Source organism: Myotis daubentonii, chromosome X, assembly GCF_963259705.1.
Source record: "Myotis daubentonii chromosome X, mMyoDau2.1, whole genome shotgun sequence".
In the NCBI taxonomy this organism is placed as follows: domain Eukaryota; kingdom Metazoa; phylum Chordata; class Mammalia; order Chiroptera; family Vespertilionidae; genus Myotis; species Myotis daubentonii.
In genome coordinates, this window is record NC_081861.1 from 48,700,570 (window position 1) to 48,716,813 (window position 16,244).

A 16,244-nucleotide genomic window follows, 5' to 3' on the forward strand; every position below is an offset into this window, starting at 1 on the left:
AGGCTGACCATGCCCCCCAGCGACCCAAGCTCCCAGTTCCTACCCCCCCCCGGGGATTTATTTATCTACATGAATAAAAGACAAACATGCAAATTGACCGTACCTTTGCTACTCCTTAAGCCATGCCCACCAGCAAATCAGAGTGACAATATGCAAATTAACCCAACCAAGATGGCGACTGGCAGCCACGGAGCTGGAGCAAGCAGGAGGCTTGATTGCCCCAGTGATGGAGGAAGCCAAGCTTCCTGACTGCTGCAACCAGCTCTAAGCTCCACTCAAGGTAACAAAGTATCAATTATAAAAAATAAATAAACCCCAGATACCTGCTTTCAGCCGGCCGTGGCCACAGAACTGGAGCAAGTAGGAGGTTTTGGTTGAACCTGGCAATGGAGGAAGCCAAGCTTCCTGCCCTCCCCGGCCAGCTCTGAGCTCCACTCAAGGCTACAAAGTTTCAATTATAGAAGGTAAATAAATCCCAGAATAAAAAAAAAAGAAAAAAGGAGAGGCTGGGAGCTTCCTTCACCGGGGGGCTTGGCCAGCCTGAAAACGGCCCTCAGCCACTCACCTAGACTGGCCAGGCACCACAGTGGGGACCCCCTCTCCCTAAAGGCGGTGTGGCCAGCCTGAAAACAGCCATCAGCCCCTCACCCAGGCTGGCCAGGCACCCCAGTGGGGACCGCCCACCCTGAAAGGGGTGTCACCAGCCAGCTGCAAATACCCATCAGCCCCTCACCCAGTCCGGCCAGGCAAACCAGTGGGACCCCCACCCTGATCCGGGACACCCTTCAGGGCAAACTAGCTGGCCCCCACCTGTGCACCAGGCCTCTATCCTATATAATAAAAGGGTAATATGAAAATTGACCCAAATAGCAGAATGACTGGGAATGACTGGTCACGATGACACACACTGACCACCAGGGGGCAGATGCTCAATGCAGGAGCTGTCACCTGGTGGTCAGTGCACTCCCACAGGGGGAGCTCTGCTCAGCCACAAGCTAGGCAGATGGCTGCCAGCACAGCGATGGTGGCTGGAGCCTCCCCTGCCTCCTCAATAGCACTAAGGATGTCCGACTGCAGCTTAGGTCTGCTCCCTGCTGGTAAGTGGACATCCCCCAAGGGCTGCCGGGCTGCCAGAGGGATGTCAGACTATCAGCTTGGGCCTGATCCACCAGGGAGCGGGCCTAAGCCAGCAGGTGGACATCCTCTGAGGGATCCCAGACTGCAAGAGGGCATAGGCTGGGTGGAGGAACCCCCCCCAAGTGCACACATTTTTGTGCACCGGGCCTCTAGTCTTCTATAATTGAAACATTGTAGCCTTGAGTGGAGCCGTGGGCCGGCTAGGGCTGGCGGGAAGCTTGGCTTCCTCCATCACCAGAGGCAACCGAAGCATCCTGCTAACTCCAGCTCCCTGGCCGCCGCCATCTTAATTGGGTTAATATGTATACTTGCTCCTGATTGGCTTGTGGGAGAGGCTTGTGGGTGTGCCTTGTGCTTAGCAGAGGGATGGCTAATTTGCATGTTTCTCTTTTATTATATAGGATTGTTTTGTTATCTCTTTTTTCTTTCTTCTCTATTTTCCTTTTTCATTTGTTTCTTTTTTTTCTATTTCTTTTTACATTATTTTTTCCATCATTCTAATTTATTTTATTTTATTTTTTATCCTATTTTTAATCAATTTTTACATTTATTATTATTACTGTTATTATTATTTTCTTCTCTTTCTCTTTCTTCTTATCCACTCATCCTCTTTCTACTTCCTCTATACTGAACTGAGGTCCTCCCTATATTCATCTAATTCTTAACCTTACTTTCTGTATATAAGTTTCTGCCCCCACCCTTTTTACTGGGAATTTGATGTTTGTAAGTTTTGGTTTATCTGTTTGTTCTCTGGTGTTTCCCCCACTATATATATATATATATATATATATATATATATATATATATATATATATATATATATATATATTCATATTCATATTCATATTCATATTCATATTCATATTCATATATATACACACACACATACATATATATACTAGAAGCCCGTTGCATGAAGATTTGCGCAATATGCCTTCCCCTGGCTTCTGGCACTGGTTTTCCTCCTGCACCCGGGACCCAGGCCTTTGGTCCAGCTGCAGTGGAGAAGCCAAGCCTTGAGGCTAGGCTTCTCCCCTCCAGCTGCAGCGAAGTTTGGCTTCTCTGCTGTGGCCACAGCGAGGCTTGGCTTCTCCCCTCCGGCCACAGTGAGGCTTGGGTTCTCCACTGTGGCCACAGCAAGTCTTGGCTTCTCCACTGTGGCTACAGCTGAGAAGCCAAGTCTCTTTAGTCTTCAGTCTTCAGTCTTCACTCTGGCCGGAGCCTTCAGTCTTTGCTCCATGTCTGCATATGCAAATTAACCGCCATCTTTGTTGGCTGGTGGGTGTAGCAGAGTACCAATTTGCATGTTTCTCTTTTATTAGTGTAGTCTTTTTCCATTTTCTTCCTTTTTCTGATTTTTCTTTTCTCTCATACCATTTTTTCTCTCTTCAATATCATTTGTGCTCTCTTTTCACTCCGCTATTTCTCTTTTTTCTGGTGGACACTTATATTGGGGTTATCAGTGTCATGAGTGTTTTCAGTACATTCGTGTTTTGTTCCCATTATGTTGTTTCTTGTCAAGGTAAATTTTGTGTTAGAGAGTGAGCCACATAACCAGACACTTGGAGAGGAGACTCCATCCACGAATGGGTTAATAACACTCCAGACCCAACTACAGAGGCAGGAAGAAGGCGGCAGTGAGGGAGAGAGCGTGAGTAAATGAGGGAGCAAAAGAGGAGTGTATGGTCATGTGGGATGTGTGTGTGTGTGTGTGTGTGTGTGTGTGTGTGTGTGTGTGACTTAGTCACAGTTAGATCCCGCAGGACCTTCGGGGGCAGGCTAAATGGGCTCACCTAACTAGGCAGCCTCTGCTACCATTGCAAACAGTCCTGGAACAGCTGGCTCTTCCTCAGAGTCCTCACCTTTTGAAGGGGAGAGCTGCTGTGACTGGGAACCCAGCCTCACCTCCACCCAGGGTGCCCTCAGATAACACCCAGGACTCTACAGCCACCCCAGGGACCTGCTACATTGTATTTAGTCCCATGGTCACTGAGACTCCAGCCCCCTGGGCACAGGCTCATGTAAGACCCAAAACGCACTACCCTCTGACCGACCCAACACTTTAGACCAGGGCACTGTGACCACATGATCAGCAGCCATGCAAGCAGCCTTCCCCAGGCCGCGGAGTGGCAGCCTCATGCACCCTGCCCCATCCAAGGAGCAACAGCTGTGCAAGCAGCCCAACCCCCCAAATGGGCAGCAGCAGCTGTGCGCACACCCCACCCCTATCCAGAGAACAGCCTGCCCTGCCCGAGGAGCAGCAGGGGCACAAGCAGCCTGCTCACAACCCGAGGAGCAGCAGTCACACAGCCCACACCCATTTAAGGAGCAGTAGCTGAGTGAGCAACCCACACCCTTCTGAAGAACAGCAGCTGTGTGAGCATCCCCCCCATCCAAGGAGAAGCAGCCTCATGAGCAGCCTGCCCCCATCCAAGGAGCAGCAGCCATGCGAGCAGGCGGCCCTTGTCCTAGGAGCAGCAGCTGCATGAGTTGCCAGCCCCGGTCCAAGGAACAGCAGCCGTGCAAGCGGCCTACACCCATCTGAGGAGCAGCAGCTTCACGAGAAGCCTATCCCCATACGAGGAGCAGAAGCCCTGTGAGAAACCTGCATCTGTCCATGAAGCAGCAGCCTCATGAGCAGCCTACCCCCATCTGAGGAGTGGCAGTACCTGCGAGGATCCCACCCCCGTCGGAGAAGTAGCAGCTCACAAACAGCCTACCCCTGTCCCTGGAGCAGCAACTGCATGAACAGCCTACCCCCATCAGAGGCAGCAGCCCTGTTAGCAGCCCACCTCCGTCAATGGAGCAGCAGCCCACCCCAGTAGAAGGAGCAGCAGCCCTGTGGGAAGCCAGCCCCCGTCCAAGGAGCAGTGACCAAGTAAGCATCCCACCCTGGTACAAGGAGCAACAGCTGCGTGAGCAGCCTGCCCCCATCTGAGGAACAGCAGCTGCATGAACAGCCTCCCTCAACAAGCCAGTGGAACCACCACTGCTGCGAAAAGTGCCCACCAGAGGAGCCACTGCCAACTGAGGAGCAACTGCTGCTGTAACTACCTGAGGAGCAGCTTCCATCTGAGGAGCCACTGCCACCCAAGGAGCAGCTCCTGTAAGACTCGACACCTAAATGCTTTGGTAAGAACAAAAATGGGTAGACAAAGGAATCACCAAAGGAAAGAAAAGGAAGAATTGCCAGAAAAGAAGCTAAATGAAATTAAGGTATGCAATATGACAGAAAAAAGAACTCAAAATAAGGGTCATACAGTTCATAAACCAGGTGGATGAAAAAATAACCAACTCATGTAAGAATCAAGAAGAAATAGAGTGATATAGCTGCAATAAAAACACCATGTAAAATTTCATCTGTAGATTAGGAGAAGTGGAGGACCAAATTAGCAAATTAGAAGATAGGGAAGCAAAACACATGCAAACTGAACTACAATTGGAGAAAAAAAATAAAAGACAGGAGGAGAGCCAAAGGAAGCTTTGGGACAACATGAAACAAAGCAACATACGAATAATGGGAGTACCAGAATGACAGGAAGAGGAAGAAGGGGTAGAAAACCTATTTGAAGAAATAACATCAGAAAACTTCCCTGATGCAGGGAAGAAAAAAGTCACACAAGCACAGAGAGTCACAAACAAGATGAAGCAGAAAAGGCCCACACAAGACACATCATAATTAGGATGGCAAATGTTCACAACAAAGAGAATCTTAAAGGCTGCAAGAGAGAGACAGAAAATTACATACAAGGGATCTCCCATTAGATTATCAAATGATTTCTGAACAGAAATACATCAGGCTAGAAAAGAATGAAAGGAAATTTACAAAATGATGCAAAGCAAGGGACTGAATCCAAGAATACTCTGCCCAGCAATGCTATCATTCAAAATTGAAGGGGAAATAAGGAGCTTCTTGGCCAAAAAAAAAAGGCTAAGGGAGTTTATCACTACCAAGCCAGCAATGCAAGAAATGCTAAAGGGACCAGTGTAAAAAGGAGAAATAAAAAGGGAAGAAGGAACACAGACACAAAAAATAAAAATGGCTACAAACAAGTACCTATCAATAATAACTTTAAATGTAAACAGATTAAATGCTCCAATCAAGAGACATTGAGTGGCTGAATGGATAAATAAACATGACCCATACATATGCTGTCTATAAGAGACCCACCTCAGAACAAGGGACTCACACAGACTGAAAGTGAAGAGATGGAAAAATATCCTTCAGGCAAATAAAAATGAAAGAAAAGCTGGGTAGCAATACTTATATCTGACAAAATAGACCTCAAAGTGAAGGCCATAACAAGAGATAAGGAAGGCCACTTCATAATACTAAAGCAGTGATGGCGAACCTTTTGAGCTCTGCGTGTCAGCATTTTGAAAAACCCTCTTAACTCTGGTGCCGTGTCACATATAGAAATTTTTTGGTATTTGCAACAATAGTAAAACAAAGATTTATATTTTTTATATCTATTTTATATATTTAAATGCCATTTAACAAAGAAAAATCAACCAAAAAAAATGAGTTCGCATGTCACCTCTGACACGCATGTCATAGGTTCGCCATCACTGTACTAAAGGGATCAATATAACAAGAGGATATAACCTTGATAAAAATATATGCACCCAATTCAGAAGCACCCAAATATATATATTTAAAAAATTCCTGGAAGATATCAAAGGAGAGATTGACAACAATATGATCATAGTAGAGGATTTTAATATACCACTGTCATCACTGGATAAATCCTCTAGACAAAAGATCAGCAAAGAAACAGCAATCCTAAATGACTCATTAGATCAGATGGACTTAATTGACATCTTCAGAACATTTCACCCCAAAGCCACGGAATATATGTTCCTCTCAAGTGCACATGGGACATTTTCAAAGATAGACCACATATTGGGTCACAAGCAAAGTTTCTCCAAATTCAAAAAGATTAAAATCATATCAAGCATCTTCTCAGGCCACAATGGCATAATATTAGACATAAACTACAATAAAAACATCCAAAAAATTCAATCATTTGGAAGCTGAATAGCATGCTATTAAACAATGATTGGGTTAACAAAGACAGCAAGGAAGAAATTAAAAACCTCCTGAAAACAAAAGACAACGAAAAAACAACAATCCTCAATCTATGGGACACAATGAAAGCAGTCCTGAGAGCGAAGTTTATAGCTCTACAGGCCTACATTAGAAAACAAGAAAAAATGGTAGTAAATCATCTAACTCTACAACTTAAAGAATTAGAAAGAGAGCAACAAGAAAAGCTCAGAATGAGTAGAAGAAAGGAGATAATAAAGATCAGAACAGAAATAAATGACATAGAGACCAAAAAAAAAAATACAAAAGATTAATGAAACCAAGAGCTGGTTCTTTGAAAGAATAAACAAGATTGATGAACCTCTAGCCAGGCATACCAAGAAGCAAAGAGAGAAAACCCAAATAAACAAAATCAGAAATGAAAGAGGAGAAATAACAACAGACCCCACAGAAATACAAAGGATTGTTAAAAAATACTATGAAAACTCAATTCCAACAAACTAGACAACCTGGAGGAAATGGAGATATTCCTAGAAAAATACAACCTTCCAAAACTCAATCAGGAAGAATCTAAAAATCTCAATAGGTCGATGACTATGAAAGAAATTGAAGCAGTCATCAAAAAGCTTCCAGCAAACAAAAGGCTTTGGCCAGACAGCTTGACAAAGGAATTTAAGTAAACATTCAAGGAAGAATTAAAACCTATCCTCCTCAGGCTATTCCAAATAATTCAAGAGGAAAGAACACTTCCAAGCTCATTCTATGAAGCCATCATTACCCTAATACCAAAACCAGATAAAGACAACACAATAAAAGAGAATTGCAGGCCAATATCCCTCATGAACATACATGCCAAAATCCTCAACAAAATTCTAGCAAATTGGATCCAGCACTAACATCTGAAAGATCAAACACCATTACTAAGTAGGATTTATCCCGGGGATGCAATACTTGTACAATATCTGCAACTCAATAAACGTGATGCATCACATCAACAAATTGAGAGATTAAAATCACATAGTCATAGCAACTGATTCAGAAAAAAGCATTTGACAAAATCCAACACCCTTTCTTGATAAAACCTCTCAGCACGGTGGGAATAGAAGAATCGTACCTCAACATAATAAAAGCCATATATGACAAACCCACAGCCAACATCATACTCAATGGGCAAAAACTAAAACTATTTCCCTAAGAACAAGAACAAGCCAGGGATGCCCCCTCTCACCAGTCCTGTTCGACATAGTACTGGAGGTAATAGCCATTGCAATCAGTCAAGAAGAAGTAATAAAAGGCATCCAAATTGGAAAAGAAGAAATAAAACTGTCCTTAATTGCAGATGACATAATACTGTACATAGAAAACCCTAAAGACTCCATCAAAAAATTAGTAGACTTAATAAATGAACTCGGTAATGTAGCAGGATACAAAATTAATGCCAAAAAAAATCTATGGCATTTCTATATACCTATAGTGAACTTACAGAAAGAGACTAAAAAAACAATCCCATTTACCATCGTACCAAAAAAAAAATTAAGATACCTAGGAATAGACTTAACTAAGGAGGTAAAACACCTGTACTCAGAAAACTACAGTACAGTGAAAAAACAGATAGAGGAAGACATAAACAGATGGAAGGACATACTGTGTTCATGTATTGGTACAATCAACATCATTAAAATGTCCACAATACCTAAAGCAATCTATAGATTCAATGCACTCCCCATTAAAATACCAATGGCATATTTCACAGACCTAGAACGTACTCTCCAAAAATTCATCTTGAATAAAAAGTCTCCAAATAGCTGCAACAGTCCTGAGAAAGAAGAACAAAGTAGGTGGGATCTCAAAACCAGATATCAAGCTGTACTACAAAGCCACTGTTCTCAAAACTGCCTGGTACTGGCACAAGAACAGACATATAGACCAATGGAATAGAATTGAGAATCCAGTAATCCACTCAAACCACTATGCCCAATTAATTTTTGACAAAGGAGGCAAGAGCATACAATGGAGTCAAGATAGTCTCTTTAATAAATGGTTCTGGGAAAATTGGACAGATAGATGCAAAAATATGAAACTAGACCACCAATTTACACCATACACAAAATAAACTCAAAATAGATAAAGGACTTAAATATAAGACCGGAAACCATAAAAATACTAGAGGAATCCACAGGCAGCAAAATCTCAGACATATGCTGAAGCAATTTCTTTACCGATACAGCTCCTAGGACAATGGAAACTAAAGAGAAAATAAACAAATGGGACTACATCAAAATAAAAAGCTTTTGCACAGCAAAAGAAACCTCAACAATACAACAAGAAAGTCCACTGCATGGGAGAACATATTTGACAATGGTTTAATCTCCAACATTTACAGGGAACTCATACAACTTAACAAAAGAAGATAAACAACACAATAAAAAAATGAGCAACAGACCTAAATATAAACTTTTCTAAAGAAGACATAAGGAAGGCCAAGAGACATATGAAAACATGCTCAAAGTCACTAACCATCCAAAAGATGTAAATCAAAATGACAATGAGGAACCATCTCACATCTATGAGAATAACTGTCATCAACAAATCAACAAATGACAAGTGCTGGCTAGGATGCGGAGAAAAAGGAACCCTCCTGCACTGCTAGTGGGAATGCAGACTGGTGCAGCCACTGTGGAGAACAGTAAGGAGTTTCATCAAAAAACTAAAAATGGAGCTCCCATTTGACCCAGTGATTCCACTTCTAGGAATATGTCCCAAGAAACTCGAAACACCAATCAGAAAGGATATATGTACCCCTATGTTCATAGCAGCACAATTTGTATAGCTAAGATTTGGAAACAGCATAAGTGTCCATCAGCAGATGAGTGGATTAAAAATCGGTGGTACATCTGCACAATGGAATACTATGCTGAGGTAAAAAAGAAGGAATTCTTACCATTTGCAACAGCATGGATGGAACTGGAGAACATTATGCTAAGCAAAATAAGCCAGTCAGAGAAAGATAAATATCACTTGATCTCACTCATTTATGGAATATAATGAACAACATAAACTGATGAGCAAAAACAGATCCAGAGACAGAGAATCATTGATCAGATGCTTCAACCACAGAGGGAAGGTTAGGGGGAGAGATCAACCAAAGGACTTGTATGGATGCATATAAGTATAACCAATGGACACAGACAACAGGGACGTGAGGGAATGAGTAGCAGGTTGGGGGACGGGGGGACAATGGGCCAATAAAGACACATATGTTATACCTTAATAATGAAAAAATGTTATAAAAAATAACGGTAGCTAATTTCATAAGAAAATGAAATCTAAAAGCCAACATTTATTTTCTGAACCCCCTTAATACATAATATTGTGTTTTTACAATCTGCCTTGTGGAGTTTCCCTTTGGGGCATGCAAAAAGCAAGTTGAGGCTCACATATAAACATAAGAAGGTATGGCTTCCTTACTAAAGTTGTTTTACCATTCCACCAGAGGGTAAGAAGGAAAATTCTAGGTGGATAATAATGGCTATAGAAGCCAGTCCTGCTGGTGAATTCAGTAGGCTTGTCTTGATATTCTTCTTGCACCCTATATTGCCCTCTATCAGGCATTTATTATAGTAGACTTTAGTTCTTGAGGGCTCATACCACCAATACCCATCTCTGTGTGTGCTGAAAAATAAATTAATTCAAATAAATAATTTCTCATTTGCATTAGACATATTTTAAAGTGTTCTATAGCCACACATGTTAGTGGTTATCATATAGGATGACACAGATACAATACATCTCCATCATCACAGAAATTTCTATTGGACAGCACTGAAAAATGGACAGACATACTATTTGATTGGTAAAGTGACAGGAGGCCCCTAGAGACAACAAAACACTTTTTTTTTAAATGAACAAGTGAGGATACCAGTGGTATCAAATGAAAAAGAAAGAAGCAAAAGCACAAGTAGGTAACCTCTTAGATATGCAGCACTGTTATGGCTTCTATTGGGAAAAGTTTAGCTATATATTTCTCCCTGAGTTTGTGCCTCCCTCTTAGGGTCTTCTTACTTTGATTCCCACAAATCACAATCTCCACAAGTAAGGGGGTAAGATATGTCCCTCTTATCCTCTAGCCAAAATGTAATGAATGCTTCCCTTATTTCCCAAGATAACTTGACAATTTCAAAAGAAACTTTACTACAATAGCTAGGGGGAAGAAATAAATAAAATATAAACATCATGAAAAATAGTTGAGTTTATATATAATATATAAGTTTCTGAACCTAAGAATCCCAGAAAAAGCAGTGAGGTGCTTGAAGAAACTCCTACATTCATTTATTCAAAAACAAACTATTGGCTGAGGGGCTAGCATAATTTTGCAGGCACATTAGATATATCCCTTCCTTCTCAGTCCCCTGTCTCATGCAGGAGGCCTCTGAAGTACTATATTGGTTGCTGTCACACAATAATCGGTGCACCAAAATATCTTGTCCCATTCTCTATTTAAGGGCAGCCTTCAAGATCACTTCATTTCTTTAAAGAAAATTTTTACCTGTTTAAAACAGTTGGCAACTGAAGCCCTTCCACTTAGTTTCACATTGAGGCCTGAGAGACATACCTAATTACAGCTGATTTGTAGAACTGGTAACTCCTACCTTTAGCTCTAGTGAATGATTTAGCACCATTGGTTCACATGTCTAACTAATGGTCAGGATTAACTGAGGAACTTTTCCCAAGTTTAGTTTCCTGGTCCCCACTCCATACTTCAGAATCAAGTCTCTGGCAGTCAGGCCTGGGAATCTTTATTCTTTTTTTTTAATCTTTATTTTTAAGAGAATATAGATGTTCCCCTTTATCCCCACATTGACCCCCTCCAGCCAGTTCCTGCCCCACCCCAGGCCTTCACCACCCTATTGTCTGTGTCCATAGGAAATGTATATAGCACATAAGATCTTTGGTTAATCTCTTCCCATCCCCTCTCCCCCCTTCCCTCTGAGATTCATCAGTCCTCAGTCTGTTCCATGTTTCCATGCCTCTGGTTCTATTTTATTCATCAGTTTATTTTGTTCAATAGATTCCTTGGTTATTGTTTCTTTTTTTAGATTCAATTGTTGATAGATATGTATTAATTGCCATTTTATTGTTCATATTTTTTACTCTTCCTCCTCCTCCTTCTTTTCTTCCTCCTCCTTCTTCTTCTTCTTTCTTTCTTTCTTTCTTTCTTTCTTTCTTTCTTTCTTTCTTTCTTTCTTTCTTTCTTTCTTTCTTTCTTTCTTTCTTTTCTTCTTCTTCTTCTTCTTCTTCTTCTTCTTCTTCTTCTTCTTCTTCTTCTTCTTCTTCTTCTTCTTCTTCTTCTTCTTCCTCTTCTTCAAGAATAATCTTCGACATTTCATGTAATACTGGTTTGATGGTGATGAACTCCTTTAGCTTTTTCTTGTCTGTGAAGATTTTTATCTGACCTTCAATTATAAATGATAGCTTTGCTGGGTAGAATAATCTTGGGTGAAGGTCCTTGCTATTCATCATTTTGAATATTTCTTGCCACTCCCTTCTGTCTTTCAAAGTTTCTATGGAGAAATCAGCTGATAGTGTTATGGGATCTCCCTTATAGATAATCAACCGTTTTTCTCTTGCTGCTTTAATAAATATATATACTAATAAAAAGGTTATATGCTAATTAGACCAGGTCGACTGGCCATGTTCCGGATGTCTGACTTCCTTCCAGACAAAGCCATGCTGGTAAGGGCCAAGGCAGAAGCAGTTAGGGGCAATCAGGTCCATAGGGGAGAGCAGTTAGGGGCGAGATCAGGCTGGCAGGGGAGGGCAGTTGGGGGCATTAGGAAGGCAGGCAGGTGAGTGGTCAGGAGCCAGTGGTCCTGGATTGGGCCTAAACCGGCAGTCAGACATCCTCCGGGTCTGGATTGGAGAGGGTGCAGAATGGGCTGAGGGCCACACCTACCTGCATGAATTTCATGCACCAGGCCTCTAAAATATATATATATATATATATATATATATATATATATATATATATATATATATAAATTTCAGAGAGGAAGAGAGAGGGAGAGAGATAGAAAATCAATGATGAGAGAGAATCATTGATTGGCAGCCTCCTGCACACCACACACTGAAGATGGAGCCTGCAGCCTGGGCATGTGCCCCAACTGGGAATTGTACCATGACCTCCTGGTTCATAGGTCCACAATCAACCACTAAGCCATGCCTGGCAGGCCCTTGCTGCTTTTAATATTCTCTCTTTGTCTTTAATCCTTGGCATTTTAATTATGATGTGTCTTGGTGTGGTGGGCCTCTTTGGGTTTCTCTCGTTTGGGACTCTCTGTGCTTCCTAGACTTATATGTCTATTTCTTCCACCAGGTAGGGGATGTTTTCTGTTATTATTTCTTCAGATAGTTTTTTTTCAATATCTTGCCCTTTCTCTTCTGCTTCTAGCACCCGCATCATGTGAATGTTGGTATGCTTGTAGTTGTTCCAGAGGATTCTTTTTTTTCTTTTTGCTCTTCTGATTGGGTGTTTTTTGCTTCCTCATATTCCAAATCATTGATCTGATTCTTGGAATCTTCTACTCTACTGTTGAATCCCTGTAAATTATTCTTTATTTAGGTTAGTGTATGCTTAATTTCTGATTTGTCCTATTTCATGTCTTTGAAATTCTCACTAATATCCTTGAAAGTCTCACTATGTTCCTTGAAGCTTTTATTAAGTCCCTTGAAGTTATCATTAAGATCCTTGAGTAACCTTAGACCCATTGTTTGAACTCTGTTTCCAGTAGTTGGCTTGCTTCCATTGCATTTAGTTCTTTTTCTGGAGATTTCTGTTCTTTCATTTGTGACATGCTTCTTTGTCTCTACATTTTGGCTGTTTCCCCGTGTTTGTTTCTATGAATTAGGTAGAGCTTCTATGTCTCCTGGAATTGGTAGAGTGGCCTTGTGTAGTAGGTGTCCTGTAGGGCCCAGTGGCTCAGCCTCCCCAGTCACCTGAGCTGGGCACTCTAGGTATGTTGGGTCTTGGGCTTCTTATTGATAGGCATGTGGCATGCTGACACCAGCTGTTGCTTGTTTGAGATTTTAGGAATGTCTGAAACCTGAGACAGGACAGGCAATTCATATGGAAAAGCTGCTGCCAACACCTTGGGTGGGGATACAAATTGGATGGGTCGGTGTCTTAGGGAATCACCAGGGTAGAGCAAACAGTGTGAGCCAAGCTGATGGAAACTCAGATATGGCTGTCAGTCAGGCTTTCAATGGGGGAGATCCCAGCACAGGAACAATGATCCCTGCAAGCACCCCACTCTGAGAGAAAGCTACCCCTGAGTTCTTGCTCTGATGCCAGAAAATGCAGTTCCTCCTCGTATGTCCCTGGATCCTCAAATGCTGCCATCTAGCATTGGAGCCCAGAGGGAGAGGAACCATGTAAGTTTGTGCATTGCCCTTTTAAAATAAACTGCATGGGACTTCAGCAGCCTTCATTCACTCAGTCACAATCCCCAATGGTTTTTATAGCCTGAAGTTTTGGATACTCCTCTTTTTGGATCTGGAACCCTGGCCTGGGCATCTGGTGTGTGGCTGGGACCCCTTGCTCCTCAGGATAGGTCTCCACAGCCGAGCTATCTCTCCCAATTAAAAAAAATGTTGCACATGGGTACCGGACCAGCTCATTCTGCACCTCCACCCCTCCTACCAGTCTGAATGTGCTTCTTTCTTTACTTCTCTAGTTGTAGGACTGCCATTCAGCCAGGTTTCAGGCAGTTCTGAATGATGGTTGTTCTGTACTTTAGTTGTAATTTTGATGAGGTTGTGGGAGGCATCAAGTACTGGCATTTACTTGTGCCACCATCTTGGTTCTCCTGGAATCTTATTCTTACTGAGCATAATAGGTGAATATGATGCACTCCATCTCTTTTAGGGATTATTGATCAGTTTCTTCTTTACTCAGAAATTTACCTCTGGATCATTCAATAAGGACTTTCCCTACCCTCACTCTGTAACTTCCCAGTTTGACAAATAAGAGATATCTTAAGCATAACATTCATACAGGTGTAAGGGGGCAGGGATAAAGGGGGTTTCATACACACAAAAGGTTTCTGGTAACCCTACAACTTTTCTTGAGAAATCAGTTTGAATCTTCTAACCAAATGGGATCAAAATGTCCCTAACAATTTAATTGTCAGCCCAACAATAGAGAAGATTCCAGAAGGATATGTTCTAGTTGGCCAACCAGAAAGGCCAACACTGAGGATGAAAACATGAATATAACTCAGAAAGTGAGGAGCATAATTTACCAGAAATCCATGCTGTTATTAAATTTTATGTATATATTTGATACATATATGTTGATATTTCAATTAAGAATCACTTACCCTTGGCCAATTTTTTCAAATCTTGTGTATTTTTTCTTTGGATCACCAACACTCACAATACTTCCTGAGTAGGCAAGGGAAGGAGAGAGAGAGAATGAGGTTGAAACTAATTGATTTATCTTTATGTAATACTAAAAATTAAGATGTCAGAAGTAATGACAAAACATTGGAACAACATTCCTGTGTGATTTCTATAATTTATATGGATAATGATACATTTTCTTAAACAAATAGTAATCCATTAATTTAAGTACTAATAACAATCTATGCTATTTGTAATAAAAATTGATGATGTTTGTGAAACATAAAGAAAAGACTGGTCATAACTCAACATTTATTAAAAGTGCCCATAAACGATATTGTACATTAGGAGATAAAACATCTAAGAACTTATACACACTAATAAAATTGCTATCTTCTCTGATATGAAATAAAATTGAGCACTATACTACATTCAATTATGCTGAACAAATAACTATTAAGCAATTACTATGAACCCAGTACTGTGCTAGGAAAGATGCAGATGGAGATGGAAACAAAGTTTAATCATAAAGTGATGAGACTCATGCTTTAAAAAAAAATACACCCCTGAACCTAGTACCCTAATAGCACTCCAAACATCTTTAAAATATTTAAAGGGTATGATTTCCATAGCATAAAGTTCACCCATTTAAAGTGTACAATTCAACAACTTTTACTAAATTTTTAGAGTTGTACAAATTTACTAAATTTTTTAAAATATATTTTATTGATTTTTTACAGAGAGGAAGGGAGAGAGATAGAGAGTTAGAAACATCGATGAGAGAGAAACATCGATCAGCTGCCTCCTGCACATCTCCTACTGGGGATATGCCCGCAACCCAGGTACATGCCCTTGACCGGAATCAAACCTGGGACCTTTCAGTCCGCAGGCCGATGCTCTATCCACTGAGCCAAACTGGTTTCGGCAAATTCACTAAATTTTATCATGATCTAATATTAGAACATTTTCCTCATACAAAGTTTAAAGAAACCTTATACCTGTTACCAGCACTTTTCACCACCCCTCAGCTTTCCAACTGATTCCTAGGCAACCACTATTGTATTTTCTGTTTCCATTGATTGCTCCTAACTCTGTAGCATAAGTTCATAAGCCACAGAAGAAAACCATTAATCTATCATTTTGAATTTGGAAAAAATATTACTTTCATTATTTCAAAATATCAAATATACTACTCAGAGGAGGAATACTTTCCACCATTTGGAATAAATCCAGAGGAAGTGACAGTTGACTCTTCAGTGCAGTGCTCAAATAGGTGCAGAAAAATTCTGGGACATAGCATTATGGGAGTAACGGTACAGCTTCTCAAAGGGATTACTTTGAAGGGAGTAATTTATTTGGATGTCTCTTACCCTCCTTCCTTTCTTTTTAGAAGCAAACATATCAGTATCATTATATTTGAGTTATATTTTACTAATATGACCGCTGTCCCAAAGAATAGTAGAATCAGTTAGTAAAACAAGATTTACATACATGAACCAATCAAGAGAAGGTCTGTAGATTCTGTATCCTCATTGTCACTGTTATTTACCACATACTCTTCATGCCAGGGCCATTGTCATTGTTCAGATTCTCAACATCTCTTTACCAAGCAATCGTATTAGTTGTTACATACCTCTAACCAGTGGTTCTCAACCTTCTGGCC

At 41.0% G+C, this 16,244-nt stretch overlaps 1 protein-coding gene across 1 annotated transcript in view; it reads right to left on the reverse strand.

The window, feature by feature from the left end:
* PAK3 (p21 (RAC1) activated kinase 3) overlaps positions 1 to 16,244 on the reverse strand; it is a 128,102-nt gene that overhangs the window by 53,140 nt on the left and 58,718 nt on the right. The window contains exon 8 of the mRNA XM_059678904.1: positions 14,560 to 14,623. Coding sequence (XP_059534887.1) covers positions 14,560 to 14,623 — 64 coding nt within the window. The remainder of the gene's footprint in view (positions 1 to 14,559; positions 14,624 to 16,244) is intronic.